Source organism: Acanthochromis polyacanthus, chromosome 17 (genome assembly GCF_021347895.1).
Source record: "Acanthochromis polyacanthus isolate Apoly-LR-REF ecotype Palm Island chromosome 17, KAUST_Apoly_ChrSc, whole genome shotgun sequence".
In the NCBI taxonomy this organism is placed as follows: Eukaryota; Metazoa; Chordata; class Actinopteri; family Pomacentridae; genus Acanthochromis; species Acanthochromis polyacanthus.
In genome coordinates this window covers 13,268,926-13,289,277 of record NC_067129.1, presented here as the reverse complement: position 1 = coordinate 13,289,277, position 20,352 = coordinate 13,268,926, and the positions used below count along the sequence as shown (strand labels likewise).

Here is a 20,352-nt window from a genome sequence, read left to right as displayed (position 1 = left end):
ACTAAACAGACACAATTTGTTTTACCCTCTAACAGAGAGAGCAGCATAACGACCATGTCTTTCTGTAGGTCAAGGAGCTCCTTTAGCAGGCCAATCTGGCTGGAATCCTATCATAAAAAGATCAACAAAATCTTACAGTAATGACACCAGATTACTAGAGGTTTGCATAGGTTTATAGAGGTGCAAGAGTCATTGGTCAAGTTGAAAACACAAATGAAAAGTGTCAAGAGTCATCACACAAAATTATTTCCACATATAGTAACCAAAATACTTGTTATGATGAGGTGTACATTCAAAATACTGTGTACTGCATTCAATCACATTCACAACAAAGAAAATACGTTAATTATCCAAACTCTCATGCTGAGATGATGTGTAAATGGTTTGAGAAAACTTCAAAATTCTGGTTTCTACACATTTGTACATCATTTTTGTGTACATTTTGTATATATACTGTATGTACAGAAAAAAAAAGAAAATCAAATTTTTTAATATAAAACATACTATCACTTAAATGTCTGGTATTCCTATCTGAATGTTGAACTACTAATAAAAGCTTATTGACAGTGAGCATTAGAATTAATAGCCAACGCTTATACCATATATACAATATTTATATATATGTTATGAACAGGGTTGGGTCAGATTACTTTGAAATGTAGTCTGTTATTGAATATGAACTACGTGGCATTTTTTGTAATTAAAATGTAGATGAATTACAAAAAATGTAATCTAATCTCACATGCAGGATGCTGCTTCCATTCTGCAGTTTTTTTTTTAATCCAAGGCCATATAGAGGACTTTATTCTTGTAATGCACTTACTCAGGATGCTCATCTTCCACTTCTAATGAAAATCAAGACGAATTATAGCCCCTTTATCCATAAAATCTCACTTAAATTGGCATTAATTAAGTCACAGAGGAACACAGTCAACATTTAGAAGATGTCAAATCAGAATACCCGTACAAAAACTAGCATGTGTACAGCTGTAGTGTATCGTGTTTTTTTTTTCATCAAAGGCCATGCAAGCCTGCAATCTTGCATGGATGATTGTAGTTACTTATTTTTGTAATCTGATTACATAATCCTGATTACACGTAATCCATTACTACCCAACCCTGGTTATTAATATTGTGTTAATTCAAAGCAACACAGAAGCCACAAAGCAACACACCACAAATGAATGAATGGTGGTAACAGAATCCAAGTCTCTGTTAAATGTGTGCACACAAAATGGATATTACATTAAAATGTATACTCCAACACCAAATAACCTCAGATTAAAGTGTAAACTCCAACAGTGGAGGTTAAAAGTCAGTCTCTCTCTCATGATGTTTTGTAGTCACCTGCTTCTTTGTAAAGAATTCATTTATTCATTAAACAAAACATTTTTTTTAATTAAAATACTGGCGGTTGCATAAAAAGGCAAAATGCTTTTTGATAAGAAGAATGTGGCTGTTGCAGTACAGCAACATAAGGTGAAGGGAAAGGTTTAGGTTTCAAAAAGAATTTTAAATACATTAATAAAAATAAAAATAACTGTTTTTAAGGAGAAAAATGCTATATATGTAAATAAATGTATTGCATGGCTTTCTATAGTTTTAGACTGGATGTGAGAATACGTTTCTCCATTGTTACATTATTGTACTTAATCTTAACAATGAAAGCATGCTGCAGATTCAATCTCTGTTCTTGAGTTTAATAGCATTTGCCATGATTATATAATCTTTTATTTTTAGCATATCATACCCAAAAAATATTACACTATACGCATATAACAATGAAAGCATGCTGCAGATTCAATCTGCTTTGTCACTTCAAAAAGGATCCCCCTAAAAAGTAAACCTTTCAACAAAATTTCTCACAATTATTGACATTTTTAAAAAAAAATGTGTCTTTGAAAAAAATGACTAAAATGAATTTGCTTTGAGTTGTTTGACATTACATGGATGTGGTTTTCATGATATCACAGCTCAACACATCGCTAAAGTATCTGGTTTTAAAAAATAATCTTCTATCTCATGCTCACTTTGCTTGGAAAGATATTGAGCTCAGCATCTAGCAGACTTCTGGCTCTATCTGAGTCCTGTTTACAGTGGAGGATTCACAATATCACATTTTCAGAATTTACAAACAACTAATTAAACCATTTCAAATCAATTTCATCTTTAAAAGCAGGTGGGTATAAAACAGCCTGATAAGAGACATCATTACCAACATTAAATCAATTAAAAGCTAGTAAACACAATATCACATCAATAAATGAATAAAGTGGATACATACTTTACCCTGCATTGACCATGTGGAAGACAGTTTAAATAATAGATAAATTATTCAGTGGTTGAACAATTAAACATTATTACATTTTATATACATACTTTGTGTATGACAAATATCCCCTTTCATTTGCAGTAAAACAATCTAACGATTTATTTTACACCCTAAAAATCACTTTATATATATACATATTTTACACACTATAATAGAATTAGCTTTTACTTTTTGGAATCAAACATTTAAAGTATCTCATGTTAACTGCTGTGCAACAGTATTTCAAATCTAATGGCAAATGTACAAACAGAGCAGCTGATACTTGTGAGAACATCAGGCCAAGAAGGACAGCGCACAGGAAAGGAACATTTTGTTAGGTGCACCATAAGTGTTAGAGTATGTTGAGCTGGAAACTGATAGCCTAGCCGCGCTAGACAACCCACGGCAACGAATTTAATTCTCTGCCAGGGTGGGTCTAGTTACCCTACATAAGGCTCCAGGCTGGATTCTCCTAAAACTGGCCGGACCAATCACCATGAAGTGTAGAGTCAGAAGGCGGGCGTAACGAAGTGACGACAGAGGCGTGACCGTTATCTTTCGACTCGGCTTTGGCCACAGCCCTTAAAGATTTGAAGCTAAAATTCAACTTGAAAGATAAACAAAGGACGGCACTGAAGTGTTTCATTGAGAAGAAAGACGTATTTGGACTTATGCCGACGGGATATGGCAAATCCTTAATATACCAGTTGGCTCCGCTGGTTGGGAAGCTAATGGGACTTAGCCACAATCCGGCGCTCTAGGAACTACGTCAGCCTATTCGTTGCGCTGATTGGTTGTATACCTACCCAATTGCTGCAGAGTGATTTGAAAGACAACCTTTAAGCCCGCCTCCCTCCCTGTCGAGCGGCCCTAGACCCTTGTGCCTTCAGAAACATGGGGCTAGCGCGGCTAGGCTAGGAAACTGATGGATGGAATATGGTTTGTCTTTAGAACATATGATTAAAGGGTTACGCATGCAAACACTGTGCAGCTAACAATAACAGTGTGTTATTAGCCTCAGTCATTCACAGAGGATGACTGCACTATATAGAGTGGAAAAGTCATGTGAATTCACTCACAAGTATTTTGACCTTTCATTTGTAGCTCTAGCGGCAAAAGTTGCACCATATGGTCTGAAATTAATGCAGTTCCACACTAAAAGCCAGCTTGGTTTGTGAAATAGTTATATGACCTTTAATAATGAAGTACATACATTTTAATATACAACAAATATATGGCATAGAACCAGCTTGAAATGGTTATTAGAAAGTATGCATTACCTTAAATGCACGCTGAAGGTGGTGTTTTACAGCAGAAATTTTGACTTGTCAGGAGAAAAAGGTAACTAATAATATTAAGAATGGCTCTGTCCTATTTAAGTGTCCCAGTGAGCCATGCCAGTTTGACAGTGAGCCAGCAAGCACAATACCAGGACCCCAAAATGGAATTTAGCCATTGTTAATCTTATCTTTTACACTTATTCCTACAGCGACATGTCAAAATGTCTTCATTGGCGGTGATCATTTGGAATTATTACAAATGTTTAGAATGACTTTGAAACCAGCCTTTCCTGGAGTTACACATAATTGGTTTAAATACTTATAGAAAGAAGAAATCCAAAGTGACTTTACTCCCTAAATGTAACATTCAGGCACAGCTTCTGCCCATTTATTTGCCCAAATCTTGCAAGCACGTTTACAATGAAGCTTGTGACAACACAGATTCTTCATGCATAGGTAAGGAGCTGTTTGTATGGTGTGTATCCTGTGCAGGTGAACTCCACTGAACATCTGCGAGAAGACATTCTTTATTGCTTGGTAATGATGGGGTGACTCAATCTGTACCCTGCCACTACCATAATTTAAAGTAAGGGAAAAGTTCAAGCTCACTTTTCCAATTGTTGCCAAGTGTTTGATCAAATAATTCAAACTTTGGATTTGTTTGGTTTCTCTGTATAAATTCTGTAAGGTCTTTCAGCTACAATGTAAAGTGCTTTGAGATGGCAAAGGTTTTGAATTGTTAGATAAATGCGCCTGAACTGAACCACTGAGAGCCAAAGTGAAACATAACATGAGCACCAATGCACTCATTGGGAACAACTGGCGCTTAAGATAACCACTAACTTCTGCCATAGTCGCTGACAATAAAATGTGTCATGAGATAAAAGTTGAATGGCAGATTATTGTGTCAGTGTTTACTACAAAAATGTAGATTTGATGTCTGGGAGCTCAATCCACACATGAAGCTGCAAAACTGAGGCAAAATGTTTCATTTTATATGTTTACAGCAAACAAATACTTTAAATTTGTAAAGTTTAATGAATGAAATCTTCTGTGTGTACCTGTGCCAGCTTCATCATCATGTGGGCAAAGACATGAAGGAACCCGACAATAGCGTCCCACAGCCTGCTGTGAGCCAGGGACTGCTGGTTGCCTGTGCATGGGCCCTAAAGAGAGAGACTGTGTGTTACACCCAAAATAAACAAAACAACCAGCCAGCAAAAATGCAGAATTCATTCAGATTTTACCTGGATGTATTCAGTTAGACTGTTGAAAATCTGTTTGGCGACTGTCATAGCTTTGGAGAAATTTTTTTTGCCTGGTTCATCGATGACATCCTTGCCAGAGTAATACCAGTAGAAATCACTGATGGACTCCTAGATTTAAAACATAGGAGCAAGAAAAGTATTCCAGTACCATATTTTATGGTTTATGTGAAAATATGACCAAAAAAATCATCTTTGAGAGCTAAAGAATGACTTCAGATTTATTACTGAAGGCAAAGTTGGATGTGTACAACCAACCTGCTACACGATCAATGCACATTAGGGTTGTAACTTTTTGAACTTTTTTTCCAAAATCAAAGTCCTGCATCATGATTGGATGAACTTTTTGGTATAATTGAAGAAACCAAACTCCATTTTCAACACTCTTTTAAAAAAGTCCCCCCGAAACAAAAAATTATTAAATACACATTCCAGCCAATGATATGAAATGTGAAACCGTGCTAAGTTATCACAAGGGCCATTACAAGCCAATCTGACTCTTAATGGATCAATGATAAGTTGTACTGCCATCATAATATACTGGAGTATCGGTTTCTATTCTTGCTTTCACTTTATAAGCCATGTCATTGGCTGTAATGTGTATTTAATACTTTTTTAAAAGAGTGTTGAAAATGGAGTTTGGTTTCTTCAATTATACCAAAAAGTTCATCCAATCATGATGCAGGACTTTGATTTTGGGAAAAAAGTTCAAAAAGTTATAACCCTAATGCACATCCTGTTCCACATGTAGCTTTAAGACATTATATTCTTCAAAATGGCCTTCAAAATGTTTTATTTGAATCTTTTCTAGGTGCGCCATCTGCAGGCAAAATTACTGTCAAACCTGCAGCCGAAGAAGGTAATCGACAGTACAGATGATGATGTTGATGGTAGTTGTGCTGCCTGTCTGTGTCCGCAGATAGTTCTGAAAATCTGCAGCAAAACAGAGATCATTTTGATTAAAAACAGTGTACAATGATTACTTTGAATGCATTTTTTCCACTTGCTTTGAGTCTTCTCATTTGATATACGAGTAATTCCCACCGTTATTGTGACCTTCACAAAGCAGCTGCAAGAATCGGAAGAGGTCACAGGTGAACTCGTCATCTGACATCACTTTCTCATCTAAAAGAAGGCAAAGAAAATGAGTGAGAGTGCTAAATTCAAACTAGATCAGACTACATACAATGACAAGAAGCTGTATCGGTAATTACTAAACTAGTTTGCCTGATTATAAGCAGTGAGAGGATAATAAATAAAAATCTTTTCTCAACTTACCATCATCTCTAAATGGATTTTAGTATCAGGCACTGCAATAACCACCTTTGACCGAGTGTTGCTTGTTACATTAAATTAGAGAATGAGTCACACTAAATTGTATAAATAATATTAATAAAAGAAATAACAAATGACTGTGTTTGACAATGGTGTGACACACAATCACATATCAAACAACATACAGGCGACCTCAGCATCACATGCATACACTTTATGTGAAAACAAGTTGAAAAACTGGCACGGTAACAGACATACAGTCACATTAACAACATGTATAAAAAGAAGACAATAACAGTGCATTGTTGTGCTGGTGGACAGAAAATCAACAAAGTTATGACTTTGCAGTATTCAGGGGTGAACTGATTTACTGGTGACACACAGATTTTTAAAAATTATGCATATGAAAACTGAGTAGACAAGAGAAAATTGGGATTTTTAAGTGTGTGTCATTCTATTGAAAAAACCACTGCACCCTTTCAAATAGGGATATATACACACGTGGACAAAATTGTTGGTACCCCTCAGTTAAAGAAGGAAAAACCCACAATTCTCACTGAAATCACTTGAAACTCACAAAAGTAACAATAAATAAAAATTTATTGAAAATTAAATAATCAAAATCAGCCATCACTTTTGAATTGTTGATTAACATAATTATTTAAAAAAACAAACTAATGAAATAGGGCTGGACAAAAATGATGGTACCCATAACTTAATATTTTGTTGCACAACCTTTTGAGGCAATCACTGCAATTAAACGATTTCTGTATTTGTCAATGAGCATTCTGCAGCTGTCAACAGGTATTTTGGCCCACTCCTCATGAGCAAACAGCTCCAGTTGTCTCAGGTTTGATGGGTGTCTTCTCCAAATGGCATGTTTCAGCTTCTTCCACATATGTTCAATGGGATTCAGATCTGGGCTCATAGAAGGCCACTTTAGAATAGTCCAACGCTTTTCTCTCAGCCATTCTTGGGTGTTTTTGGCTGTGTGTTTTGGATCGTTGTCCTGTTGGAAGACCCATGACCTGCGACTGAGACCAAGCTTTCTGACACTAGGCAGCACATTTCTCTCCAGAATGCCTTGATAGTCTTCAGATTTCATTGTACCTTGCACACTTTCAAGACACCCTGTGCCAGATGCAGCAAAGCAGCCCCAAAACATTACTGAGCCTCCTCCATGTTTCACTGTAGGGACAGTGTTCTTTTCTTCGTATGCTTGGTTTTTGAGTCTATGAACATAGAGTTGATGTGCCTTACCAAAAAGCTCCAGTTTGGTCTCATCTGTCCAAAGGACATTCTCCCACAAGCTTTGTGGCTTGTCAACATGCATTTTTGCAAATTCCAGTCTGGCTTTTTTATGAGTTTTTTTCAGCAGTGGTGTCCTCCTTGGTCGTCTCCCATGAAGTCCACTTTGGCTCAAACGACGACGAATGGTGCGATCTGACACTGATGTACCTTGGCCTTGGAGTTCACCTGTAATTTCTTTGGAGGTTGCTCTGGGCTCTTTGGATACAATTCGAACAATCCGTCTCTTCAATTTGTCATCGATTTTCCTCTTGCGGCCACGTCCAGGGAGGTTGGCTACTGTCCCGTGGGTCTTGAACTTCTGAATAATATGAGCCACTGTTGTCACAGGAACTTCAAGCTCTTTAGAGATGGTCTTATAGCCTTTACCTTTAAGATGTTTGTCTATAATTTTTTTCGGATGTCCTGGGACAATTCTCTCCTTCGCTTTCTGTTGTCCATGTTCAGTGTGGTACACACCTTTTCACCAAACAGCAGGGTGACTACTTGTCTCCCTTTAAATAGGCAGACTGACTGATTATGAGTTTGGAAACACCTGTGATGGCAATTAAATGACACACCTGAGTTAATCATGTCACTCTGGTCAAATAGTTTTCAATCTTTTATAGAGGTACCATCATTTTTGTCCAGGCCTGTTTCATGAGTTTGTTTTTTTAAATAATTATGTTAATCAACAATTCAAAAGTAATGGCTGTTTTTGATGATTTAATTTTCAATAAATTTTTATTTATTGTTACTTTTGTGAGTTTCAAGTGATTTCAGTGAGAATTGTGGGTTTTTCCTTCTTTAACTGAGGGGTACCAACAATTTTGTCCACGTGTGTATATATATCATATATTATAAGGTATATGACATTACAAAAATTTCTTTCTGTGCCTTTTTGAATCCCAGTCCACCACTGGCTGCAAAAAATACACACACAAACACAGAATCATGCAGCAAATACCAACATAGCTGTAGTGCAGCAGAGTTAAATGTCAGAGAGGTTGGGGCATTGTCCATCAACAATGTTGAAAGGAATCCAATGCATGTGACAGTACATCAAAGGAAGGGACCACACAGTCTGTAGTCAGAGAGTTTTTGATCATACTCAAGATTTGTATTTGTGCCATGTGGTTGTTTTGTACATAGAAGTCAGGAAAAGTTCAAGTTAAGTTGGTATAAACAAATTTAAAAGAATAGTCTTTGAAGTTTTTACATTTCAGTGCTGAAAATAAACCACTGATAGATTTGTGTGTGGTGAGAATCTGAAAGCAATTTTTGTGGTTATGTTTCCAGATAATAACAGTCTTTCTATACAGGATGTGACAAATGTGTAAGAAGTTATTAGGGTTGAGAGATGAGGGTCTCTATCACTATTCATGGCAAATATTGATCATCATATATCACTGATGATATCAATACTTCATGAAGGTTTCATTCACAGTTTTAGTAGTTTTTTTCATGAGCAAGAAAAGACCAGATTCCATTCATTGCTTTTTGAAATGGAAAAAAGACATGTGAGGAGGGGCACAAGCTATGAACAGGAAAGATGGACAGAGGCTTCCAACCCTCTCTTGGTGGAATTTCAGTGTTAGAAAAAGAAGTGATGGCGCAAGAGGGACAGCGGACAGAGAGAGGAATAAGAGGGCAGAGAGGCAGATGGACAGAAACATGATTTACCCCGATCTAGGTTCAAGTCTGAGGACCATGAAAGGAGGGACAAGGGAGAGGTGGCAGTGATCGTGGGGAAGGGAGAGAGGATCAGTGTGTTGACAACAGTAGAGGACTAAGAGATGAGGAGGGGGAGATTAACAACATTCCATGGCAAATTCATTCAGGTAGAATTTCAAATTAACCTCCAGAATTAGATGACAAGAGTAGGTGACGTCCAATAGGCATGTCAAACTACGAGACATACACAGGGGAAAAACTTACACTAATTTAAGTTGAATTTAAAAAAAAAATCCCTCAAATGGAATTCTTCAACAGTTATCCAAGTGTTAATGATACTTTATGTTAGGAAACTAATCATTCAAATTTGTACAGTAATGTCACAGATGGAAAGCATTTAGAGGAAGATGAATTAATAGATGCTCAAAATGTCTTAAATCTATTCATTAATTCATGTAGTACAGTGAATAATGGTAACATTTGACAGTCACTTATTTTTGGATCATTTTTGCAATTAATTTCTGTTGATCTTTCAAAAGTGCTTTGAATGTGTTCACTTCTGTTGTTGTGGCTCACAAAGAACAACAAATAGGTCTATAGTATATACATTTGACTCTTCATTCAGACAAAACATGCGCCATCTTCACTCCTATCCCATCAGTGTGGACTGCAATAATCTTTAGTAACCTGTCACATAGTTATTATACTGAACAATGGCTGCAGTGTCATGGTTTTCCTTCCAAATTTCAGGAGAGAAAATTGAGTATGGAGACTTACTGGTGCCTTCCTCTGAAACCATGCCAAGCCCCTCTGCCTTGTTTTGCCTCTCAAAGGCATTGAGGTCCAGGACACTGCAGAGAGTACAAAGTCATTTTAACTTATGCTCTCCCTGCTCTTCAAGTGCATACATAAAAATACATCTCACTTAAAAAAACAAGCAAACAAAAAACGCGCTCGCTCTGTGACTAAAAACTGACCAGCAAGTCTGCATCAATGCCTGGACACTCAAAAAGAAGCCTACGTCCTTCTTGTCCTTCAAGTACTCCAGCATTTTCTGACAAGAAAGCGAGAATAATTCATGAAGCGTGCTCCTTTACAAGTAACATAATGCAGATTTTAAAGGGCACAATCTTCCAGACCACATACCCGCTGAACTTCACTGTTTCCGCCGTTAAGGATAGAAATACCCAGCTTGAGAGTCGTTGATACCATTGGGCCGGTCTCACCTACAGGAAACAGGGAACCAGAAACTTGAGCGAAGGATAAACTAAATTACAGGCAAAAGTGTTGCACAAAGAAAAAGAGAAAGGTCACCTTTGCAGGCACTGATCATTTGCAGGACCATCTCAGCAGCACCACGATTATGAAGTCTGGACTGCTGGTACAGAAGCCTTTGTTTTTCCATTTCTTTTTCCTGTGGTGGACACAAACTTTATGAGCATTTGGTACTGTTATTATTAACATAGAGAATTTAAATAGATAGGATGGAATCTGGATGTCAGGTCATACATAATAACAATAATAATTCTATCTATCTATCTATCTATCTATCTATCTATCTATCTATCTATCTATCTATCTATCTATCTATCTATCCATCTATCTATCTATCTATCTGAAAGTCCATTTTATCAATTTATATTCTAAATATTAATTCACATTCACTCACCTTTCGCACAAGTCCCTAATTTTTTACCTAAATAGTCCATAACTAAACACATAAAGCTATTAAAGCTTTTTAATCGAGAAGTTCTGTAAATTACTTACCTACTAATAAAACTCATACCAATTCCTGCAGTTTGTCTATGGTTTAAATATTCCAACATGCTGCACATCTTCTCTTCTTTCTTCTATACTAATATTCCTCTTTTTTTGCAAGCATTAGCATTATTGGTTGTCACTGTGAACTTAAAATCTGTCCCTTGCACACATTCTGTCACCTCACTTCATTAGTCATGGAGTTGTTACACTACTTCTTCACGTTTGCTGGCTGGAGCAAGCGTTAGACTACAGGAAACGGCCCCATTGGTTTAGCATTTTAGTCATACAGCTCACCAAAGTGTCTTAAAAGCAGCGACCCTGCAAACAAGACAGTTTGGACCAAAGCTGTAATCCCTCGGTATCGGAGATATTTTCTTAGCATTCACAGCAATCTGTCAAAGTAGTTTAAACTATTTTAAGAAAATCAATTAATTAAATATGCTTTGCTTTGGCTCTAAATGGTATCAATCTCTAGTTGTACCAACGTGGTTCTTCATGCATAAAGTAGAGCCAACTGGGAGTGAAATGCATTTATAGAGAGAAAATAGCTAGCAAATAAATATCTCTGAATGCAGAGGACAAACTGGCATTCCTCTGTTCAGCCACATCACAAATCAACTTGTAGCATCCCACATAATGACCCTTAAACACCACCACCACCCCCTCCCCAGCCTCCCTCCCTTCCCACACCCAACCACCCTCCTGCCCACCCACATATGCCTGACGGAGCTCTACCCACTATGTGTCGTGCAAATGGACCTCAAACTTAAACTGCTGTCCCTGGCTCTATTACTACCTGATGCCTGATCATGAATGATGCACCATATGATGTACGTGAATTGACTTTAACAACTATGACTATGTGTATGAATATATGTACTTTTTATGTTCTACACTGGCTTTCACTGTAGTCTGTCAGTATGCTATGTGAGTGAGGGAAGGGAACATTGATCAGTAACATTCAGTTAATGAAGCCTGATGTTATGAAGGTGAGAAGAGTTACATGGAAGGATGGGGAAAGAGACAGAGAGAATAACAAAAGGGACAGCTATATAAACTGGGAGGAAGGACATCACTAGTCAATAAGCACATGTTAAATCACATTCACAACACATTTTGACTGGTTCTAATTTCCAGGCCTTTTGTCTTTTGGCATGTCTAACTCCCCAGTTTGATATAAGCCCTGACACATGTTTTGGAAGCATTTTTGGATTTATAAATATGTTTTAGTAGTTTATAAAGCAATGATACACGTTGACAAAGCACGGAAATTGCTCATGTTCAAAGAACGAAAACTCACAGCGGTTATGTAATAGTACAGTCCCAGTTGCTTCCAACAGTAATGTCAGCACTGGGTGTATCAATAAGTACAGTGTCTGAGGCTCAAAGTGGACACAAGGAATGTAGCAAAGGCCTACACAGAGGCAGCTGGTGTTGGCCATCAAAGTAAACCATAAAGTATAAAAGCCCTCCTGGCCCACTCTAGTATTAAGAGCTGTACAGAGTTAAACAAGAAGAAAGAACACTGTGTTGCTCTTTACGTAGCAACAGGAACATCTTTCTTACACACTGGCTGACTTAATCCAAAGTGACTTTTACTGTCCATCAAGCTAAACTGATAGTTGATTTTATAAAGCAGATTATTATTAGTGTCATGATTATTATTTGGATTATTATTGTTGATGTTAATTCCACATTTAATCTCGTCAGACCCAATCCAGATTCCAGGCACAGAAAGTGTAAACAGGACTAAAAGCTATTCTGAAGCAGTACAAGCTACACTGACATAATTGCAGTGTTGTTCAAAACTGAAGTATAGGGAGCATAGTAACTGAGGTCATTAAAGAAAAATATCTGGATTGGAGCTTTGAGTTTCTCATTCAAGAAACTCACGATTTATGAAGCATAACATACAAACAGGAGAGACAAATGCAGAGACAGGACAGAAAGAGATGAGGAGACAAAACAAGGACAGAGAGAGAAAGATGTGGTTGTGAAGAAATGTTCCAATGATGACGTCACTCGATGCGTTGAGAGCTACCGCTCCACTGTGTTCCTGGTCCCTAGCCCCTGGCCGCCCATTACCAGTTCTGACTGTCGCACCTCAAAGGACATCTCATCCTCAGCATTTTCCACCATTTCCTCTCCACCTTCTTCTTCCTCATCAATATGACAACTCTAAATAGACAAACAGAAGAAGAAAAAAGTGAGTGTTTTAAAGTACGTGATGCATGTATCAAATCGCAACTCATAGGTAAAATCCTAAGTGATGGCTCACCTTTGCCATAATATCTGCATATGCCATATAAAGATGGTCTGTATCAAGTTTACTGGGGAGAAGAGAAGACATTTGTTGGAATATGAATAGTATGTCGCCAGAGCTACAACGCCATATTTCTGGATTTTAGTGTTGTGGGATTACAGAGGACTTGTCTAACCTCTTTTCTGTGAGAGCGGTACGACTAAAATGCAGAATAAGCTGGTGGAGGGGATCCGGCTTTGTTTCCTTCTCCTCTTCTTCATCTCCTTCTTCTTGCTCCATGGCTTTCTAGGATGTACAGGAAGAGGGAGGGTGAATAACAGCACAGAATAAAAACCTGCTCAAGCAGACATATGTCAGATGACGCTCACAGATAAGTCATCTATCATCCTGTCTTCAAATGAGTAACCCTCAGTGTGAAGCCAGTTGCGTTTGTATCCCTCAAGGAACATGTTTGAAGCTCTGTGCCTGTAAACAAAAAAACTGTTAGGATTTGTTGCTACTTTGTGCAAATGCAAGTCCAGACACAGATGTAGCTTTCTCACCTGGGAATGTTATATAGTGGTGTCATCCTAAAGCAAGCGACCACAGCCCTGCGTCTCTGCTTGGACAACAATTTGTGCCACACCATCTTCTTAGATTTAAACGGATGCTCTGTCTATCAGAGAACACATAAGAACATAACATAAGTGACCAAAATGCTCCAATGGTAGCTTAGTGTGTGCCGCTGAAGTAAGTCTTAGTTAACTTTAAAACTGCTTTCTCACTCCAGTCTTTTTCGGAAAAGTGCTTTCAATTTACTAAAAACTAAGACCAAATGCATTTTAGTGATACCTGAAGTCTGCAAGTCCCAGGCATCAATCTGACTTTCATATATCTATTGTTTTAAGCTCTAATTGTGGGTATTTTCCTTTTCATATTGCACACTAATTAGTTGAGATACATAGCTGTAATTCTTGTACATAGTATCATTTTGTTTCTCTTTAACATCATAGCAACATATTCTTCTTCTACCAAACTCAAAAATATACACAACAGTAAATGTGTCTTTCTCATACTTTGTTCTGTTAAAACAGAGGAATACCACTCAGCTTACCATTTCAAGGTGGTAGAGGACAGCAGAAACCTCCTGTACTCTCTTGACAACTTTCACCGGAGCATCAGCATCTTCGGCCTTCCCTGCCATCTCCTTGTACAGGGCCATCTGCCAGCGCATGGATGGGTTGTCCACCTTTCCAAAACACAGTGACACAATGATATTGTCTTCTGATCTGTCATGACAAATTATCTCTTATCACAAGTCCAATTCCTGCAACACTATTGCACTAACAGTCCAGAATTATACCTTGCCCTGAAGATGTAGGTTGTTCTGCAGGAACTCTCTTACTTCTTCATCAGTATCTCTCTGGAAAGTAAAATGTTTTAGCAACAGTTGTCCCCCTCCATGTTACAGTATTCCCAATGATAAAAATAATACTACAGATGTTCACCAGAATCAAAATTAAAGGGAGCAAAAACACTACCAAAGAGTATCGGATCTTGGCCAGGTTGATAAGCTCCTGATCGGCAGGAGAGCACATGTTGAGACCTATAGGGAGCATCTTTTTCAAAGCAGCCACAATAAGTGAGGTCTGGACAGAGTAACGATCTCCCCGTTTCTTCTTCTTGGTACGCTCGGTATCTGAGCCACCACCCTGAGAAAAGGGACAATAAACCAAAAAGCATTCAAAGTATCCCCTAAAATGCCAGAGGAGCAACTACATGGATATAAGGCCTTATCAGTAACAATCGTTTTTTTCCTTTTACACAGGTGTGCCATTAGCAAAACAAGCTGATTGAACATATAGACTGCAAAACATAAGAAAAATACATCTGAATATAAACATGAGTTCCTCAACAGAGTAAGCATTAATTAAAATTCATGATAGAACTGTTTTAATACTAAGTGCAGGACATCTTTCAACCTAAGTTCACTGTACAGTGCTGCAAGCTGTTTATTATAATACAACAGTAGACCTTTCCTCGTAGAAATACCCAGAGACATTCACTGAGGAAATGTATTAAACATCTTACTGTCGGTAGTGCGTCATAAAAAGATAAATGCCCATGTTTAAAAGTCTGCTCCGCTTCTAAACCAGATACAAAATCACTGTTTCTCTGAGCTCAGACTGGTAAGTAGAGGGAATAGTGAAATGTGAGGGCAAAGTGGGGATATAGCTGTCTTTGGGAAAGGGAGGCTGAAAGGAATGGGTCTTATAAGAAAGTAAATCAGTGAAATTGCATTTACAACATGCAGCAGAAAATATTTCAATCAAATGAGAACCCGTTCAGCATTCAGTGAACAGTATAGCTAACTAAAACAAACTCATTTGATTGCGAATTAAATTTCATAACAACTGCACTCACTGATGAGAGATTAAAATATTAGATGAAGTTAGAGAACAAACTCTTGACATTAGAGTTAGACTTGTTAGTAGCGGGCTGTTAAAATCACACCTACAGTAAAACAAACTGTCTTTGGGAGATGTCCCTGTACTCGTCTCCTGAACTCCTGTTTTGCTTCTGTGAGAGTTCAGTCCTTCTGTTATCTGCTCTTTCTGGAGTCCTCCAAAATGTGCAAATGAATGTACGAGCATACAGTCTAAAAATGAATGTTTAGTCTATTAAATGCATGCTATATGAATAGTTTACAGATGATTTCTATTTAGGCTAAAAAATGTAGATAATAGGACCAGTTCTTGGTGACTGTATTCAAGAGTGAAACTGATATTACACAGAACCACCCTGACATTACACATATTGTTGCTAGGAAGCACTAGTTAGTTTTCATTGTGCTGTTTGCAGTGGCTCAAGGGTGTATACCCTTAACTTGCCTTATTAAAATAACGGCTAGATTTCACATGTAGAGTAAATGTGTATTTTCACCAGGATTCCGTGTTGGTGTGCAGAAAGTGTCAGTCAGTTACAGGATAGCCTAACAAATATTGACACAATATATAAACATAATTATGTAAAAACTATGAAAAATAACATGATTATGCCACCAGAGCAGCTAAAGCGATATTATTCCACTCTTAGTTTGGTAGAGTGCATAGTTAAATAACACTGATGTAATACCAATGGGATGGTAAACTAATAGCCGTGTTTAAAAAGCCAGAGGCTGAGAGATAGAAGCATCTGTTGGTTATAGCCCTTAACGCATACGGATCCTGTATCTGATGGAAGTAACTGAAAGTCCTTGTACAGAGGAAGCAGTGGATACGCTCAAATCAGTCTTCTTGGTAGCATAAGATGGTCAAGATCATTCAGATTATGACCAATGATCTTTTGACACAACTTAACTAGCCTTCACTGTTCTTTTTATGAAGCATTCCAAGGCCACCAAAGAAATGAGATAACTGCAAAAGTTAGCACACATTTAAGAAAAAGATATTGGCTCTGGTGTCAAGCGTTGAGCTTATAATCAGGCACTGTCCCAAGTACTTATATCGGCGTAGAAGGACTAGATATGTTTGTTCAATAATTGTTATAAACTAGAAAAATTCAGACTCATACAGCTTAAATGGAAACAGGAAAGAGGCAGAATGTATTTCTAGTGGCAGTGTTTTCATTATTTGAGTTTGTTGGGGTGTCATGGTGAGACACGTACATTTCCGTACATCCCAGCGCCCGTATGCGCTCTATTCTATCAAACAGCAAATACTATCAGTGCCAGATGTGTGTATGTTATGGAAGAGTAGTTTAGAGGAAACAGGGTGCAAAGCATTTTGGGAAATATTTTTAGAAAATAAGTGTGAATTAATGTATTGGTTAGGTTCATGGTCATTTTGAGCACTTATAAGAACAGAACCTAACAAATGTTTCAAAAAATCTGCTTCAGTGACATTAAGCATCAAGCCATGTGTTAGTGTGAATACGAGGGAATGTAAAGGAAACTAAACCATGATCTACTGTGGCATTTTAAGGGAGGAGAGAAGAAAGAGCACAGAGAAGACTAACATCATCCCCTAGTGGCACAAAGCTACATTACAAAAACCTACAGGTCAACCATCTTTCCATTAAAAGAAACAAAAGGCATACGAGAAGACTCCAACTCAACTATGATCAAAAAAGAGCAAACTCAGTGACAGGATGATGGCACTGTGCTCTCACTGCCACCTTGGGCTTCATGTAAAGCGCAGTGCCATGAGCCCGACTCTACAGCTGAGTACTTTCATCAAGCGCCTCCAGACTCCCCTCCTCACACACTGGCAGGACTGGGGATGGCCCGCAGATGGGGCCTTCCCATTTGTCCGGTGATCCTCAGTGAGAATAATGTGAGTATATTTCCCTTGTGAGTATTTATAATTGTTTTATGTATTATTTTGCACTTGCTAAAGTCAATGTTGACAAAAATTAATAGTTTTGTGTAAAATGTGGAGTGTTTTAATCAAAGACTATCAGAGCCAAAGTACAGGTTCCTGAATTAGGGTCTGAAACAAAAAAAATGACAGCGTAAGTGAATGCAAACTGTGAAAACAATCTGCTGTTCCTTTGAAGAAATCATAATAATTCACCATAGGGTGTATTTTACTCATAACAGACTGGGAAGTATTTATGACTTCAGCTGAATGCACGGAAAAGCATTTGTAGCTGCCGATCAATTAATTATCTTAGGTCACGTGTCTCTGAATAAAATATGCAGACCTTTGTGTGGATTACTGAGTATAAGTGGGTGGGTGTGTTTGTGGATCAGATGTGCCAGTGTGCTGGAGAGGTTGATGAAAAGCTCCCCCAAAGTGAGGTGCCATGCGGTCAGCACAGCGGTCGTGCAGAAACAAAGTCTAACCTCTGTGTCCCCGCCCTGGAAACCCAGCCGCAACCCAAAAGAAGAGGACAATGGACAGCCAAAGAGAGAATATTGTTAACAGAACTGCTATCCTTGCGAATTAACATCAAACCTCAATAATTTACAGCAGGCTTCACTATGTTTAACCAGGCCCAATAAATAAATAGGAATATATGAAAAAGGGAACATACACAAAATCTGGAACAACTAGACGCCTAGGCACTGAAAAAAAATCATTTATATTGTTGTACCAGGTGAAAATGGCAGATATGAATTATAATCACATGTTTTTATCATTTCCTGAAGCCATTATCCAAAGGATAATACAGTTTCTAGATGAAAAGTTATAACTGGATGAAAATATTTCTAATATAACAATTTTTTAAAGCATATCAAAAACAAGTACGCAGAGAAAGAAATGCATACAGTTGTTTAAAAAAATGCCTGCAGAAGTACTAAAAGTTCCTGATTTCAAATGTGACACAACACCAGCATGACTGCAGCACTGGCTCTGCCTTTCACTGACTCACCTTGCTCATTTTGCTCTTGCTGTCAGCCGTGAGGAATGACATGTTATTGATCTCATTCATCACCACAAAGTTCTGCTCCTCTCGCTTGAAGTTCTACAAAAGAGAAAGAAATGGGAAACATAAAGTTAAGCACATGACCTTTACAAATGCCTTAATTTAAAGGTCAAATAAAGATACTCACGTGAGATTTTGACCAGAAAATAAAGACCTCCCCAACCATACGGAAGAGCTCTTCTGCATCTGGATCGGGACACGTCAGCCACCTCGCCCTGTAGCACAACAAATTACTTTAAGATTCCTTAAACTTTTTCAAATTAAAAATATATGAAAACATATCTTAGTACAAGGCAGGATTCACAGTTCAAAACATTTACCATGATGGTATTTGTAACTTTATTGTACCTGTTGTTGTCCACATAGCGAATAAGTAGAGGGTAGAGGGCATACAAGTCTCTGCAGAGAACAGCAAACTCATCACGTATTGTGCCATCCTCCTCATCGCCCTCTGATTTCCCCTCCATTCGCAGATGGTCCTCCTCAGCCACCACCTTTGAGGTGCGTTTCTTGAGCTTCTCCATTGTTGGGATGAAGTGGGACTTGAGCATTTCTGGCTTTGCTCTGCTGACGATGGGCTGTGAAAACACTGGTAGAGACAAGAAATGGTGTCATCGCTTTTACAAAACTTCTCTCATTCATGACACATTCATGGAGTTGAAAACAGTGCTCACCAGCCAACCTCTTCATCCAGGAGGCCTCATCAATACCCAGGTTGTTGACTACAATTTTCATGATGCTGCCCAGCAGCTGATTGAGGTGTTCTGAAGTGACGTCGGTGCAGACTCGGCCCTCCATCTCAGGAAAGTTTTCAGGCCCTCTCTCCCACCAGCGGGGCAGATAGTTACACAGCATGGGCAAAGTGATTTCAATCACATGAGGCATCTCAGTGTAACGAGCCCCTGATTCTGCTAAGTCTCCGATCTCCTTCAGCAGAGCATCCAGCTCTGGAATGTCTGGACACAACTCCTGGACCTCATTGGGAAGGCCCAAGACTTGAAAATTCATACAGGAGAGGTACAGAATGAAAATTCAGTAACAAGAATTTACTGGATAGAAAACCAAATTTAAGGAAGGATATTGCACTCACTGGCTCTCTCCCTGGGTGTCTTTGTGGTGTAGACAGAGAATGAATTGAATTCATTTAGATGGGGCTCCAAGTAGGCCACTGGCATTGCTGCTGCAAGGTGAGCCAAACACTCTCCCAGAGCTGGCCTCTGCCTGTTCATGTAAAGGACAGTGCAACAAATGTTCCTAAATATCTTGTTCTAAACTAGTTTACATATTCCAGTATATGCAAATGCAGAGTTACCTCTCAACATGTGGATTTTTGACAGTGCCCAGGGAGTAGATGCTACACATGATGCGATAACATGACATCTGTAGATCATCCACTGTGTGCATGCAACAGAGATAGATACAGCACTGTCAGGTTCACTGATCAACAAACCCCACAAATATGTGTCATAGGTAAGCACTCACAAATGACATCATCTCCAAACTGGTGCTGGGCAACGTGATCAAACAGGGAGGTGAGGACTGGGAGCAGGGCAATGGTCGTGTAGTTTATGTTCTGGGACACGCCTTTCACTTGCTATAAAGGAGATAAGCAAATGATTATGGATTTGGATTGGTTATTAGAGGTCTGATATTTAATCATTTGCAACATTAAATATTATGTACCTGATTGCCTTTGGATACTTTGCCAAGTTTAAGATTTTCTACCATCTTTTCTATATCATCAGCAGCACTCTCAAAGAATGACCGCAGCCCAGCTTTTACAATCTCAGGCCCTGACTTCATAACTGTCCTAATTGAACAAATATG

At 38.3% G+C, this 20,352-nt stretch overlaps 1 protein-coding gene across 1 annotated transcript in view; it reads right to left on the bottom strand.

Annotated features, from left to right (window-relative positions):
- LOC110948811 (ryanodine receptor 1-like) overlaps positions 1-20,352 on the bottom strand; it is a 51,674-nt gene that overhangs the window by 6,817 nt on the left and 24,505 nt on the right. The window contains exons 65-90 of the mRNA XM_051937541.1: positions 20,209-20,335; positions 20,008-20,119; positions 19,838-19,919; positions 19,616-19,746; positions 19,200-19,520; positions 18,874-19,114; positions 18,653-18,740; positions 18,472-18,564; positions 14,637-14,807; positions 14,459-14,518; positions 14,210-14,344; positions 13,659-13,771; positions 13,485-13,581; positions 13,292-13,401; positions 13,132-13,183; positions 12,957-13,031; positions 10,407-10,506; positions 10,239-10,318; positions 10,070-10,146; positions 9,870-9,943; positions 9,102-9,119; positions 5,901-5,981; positions 5,701-5,789; positions 4,839-4,967; positions 4,653-4,757; positions 26-107 (exon numbers count right to left, since the gene is read on the bottom strand). Of these exons, the coding sequence (XP_051793501.1) occupies positions 26-107; positions 4,653-4,757; positions 4,839-4,967; positions 5,701-5,789; positions 5,901-5,981; positions 9,102-9,119; positions 9,870-9,943; positions 10,070-10,146; positions 10,239-10,318; positions 10,407-10,506; positions 12,957-13,031; positions 13,132-13,183; positions 13,292-13,401; positions 13,485-13,581; positions 13,659-13,771; positions 14,210-14,344; positions 14,459-14,518; positions 14,637-14,807; positions 18,472-18,564; positions 18,653-18,740; positions 18,874-19,114; positions 19,200-19,520; positions 19,616-19,746; positions 19,838-19,919; positions 20,008-20,119; positions 20,209-20,335 (2,843 nt within the window). The remainder of the gene's footprint in view (positions 1-25; positions 108-4,652; positions 4,758-4,838; positions 4,968-5,700; positions 5,790-5,900; positions 5,982-9,101; positions 9,120-9,869; positions 9,944-10,069; positions 10,147-10,238; positions 10,319-10,406; positions 10,507-12,956; positions 13,032-13,131; positions 13,184-13,291; positions 13,402-13,484; positions 13,582-13,658; positions 13,772-14,209; positions 14,345-14,458; positions 14,519-14,636; positions 14,808-18,471; positions 18,565-18,652; positions 18,741-18,873; positions 19,115-19,199; positions 19,521-19,615; positions 19,747-19,837; positions 19,920-20,007; positions 20,120-20,208; positions 20,336-20,352) is intronic.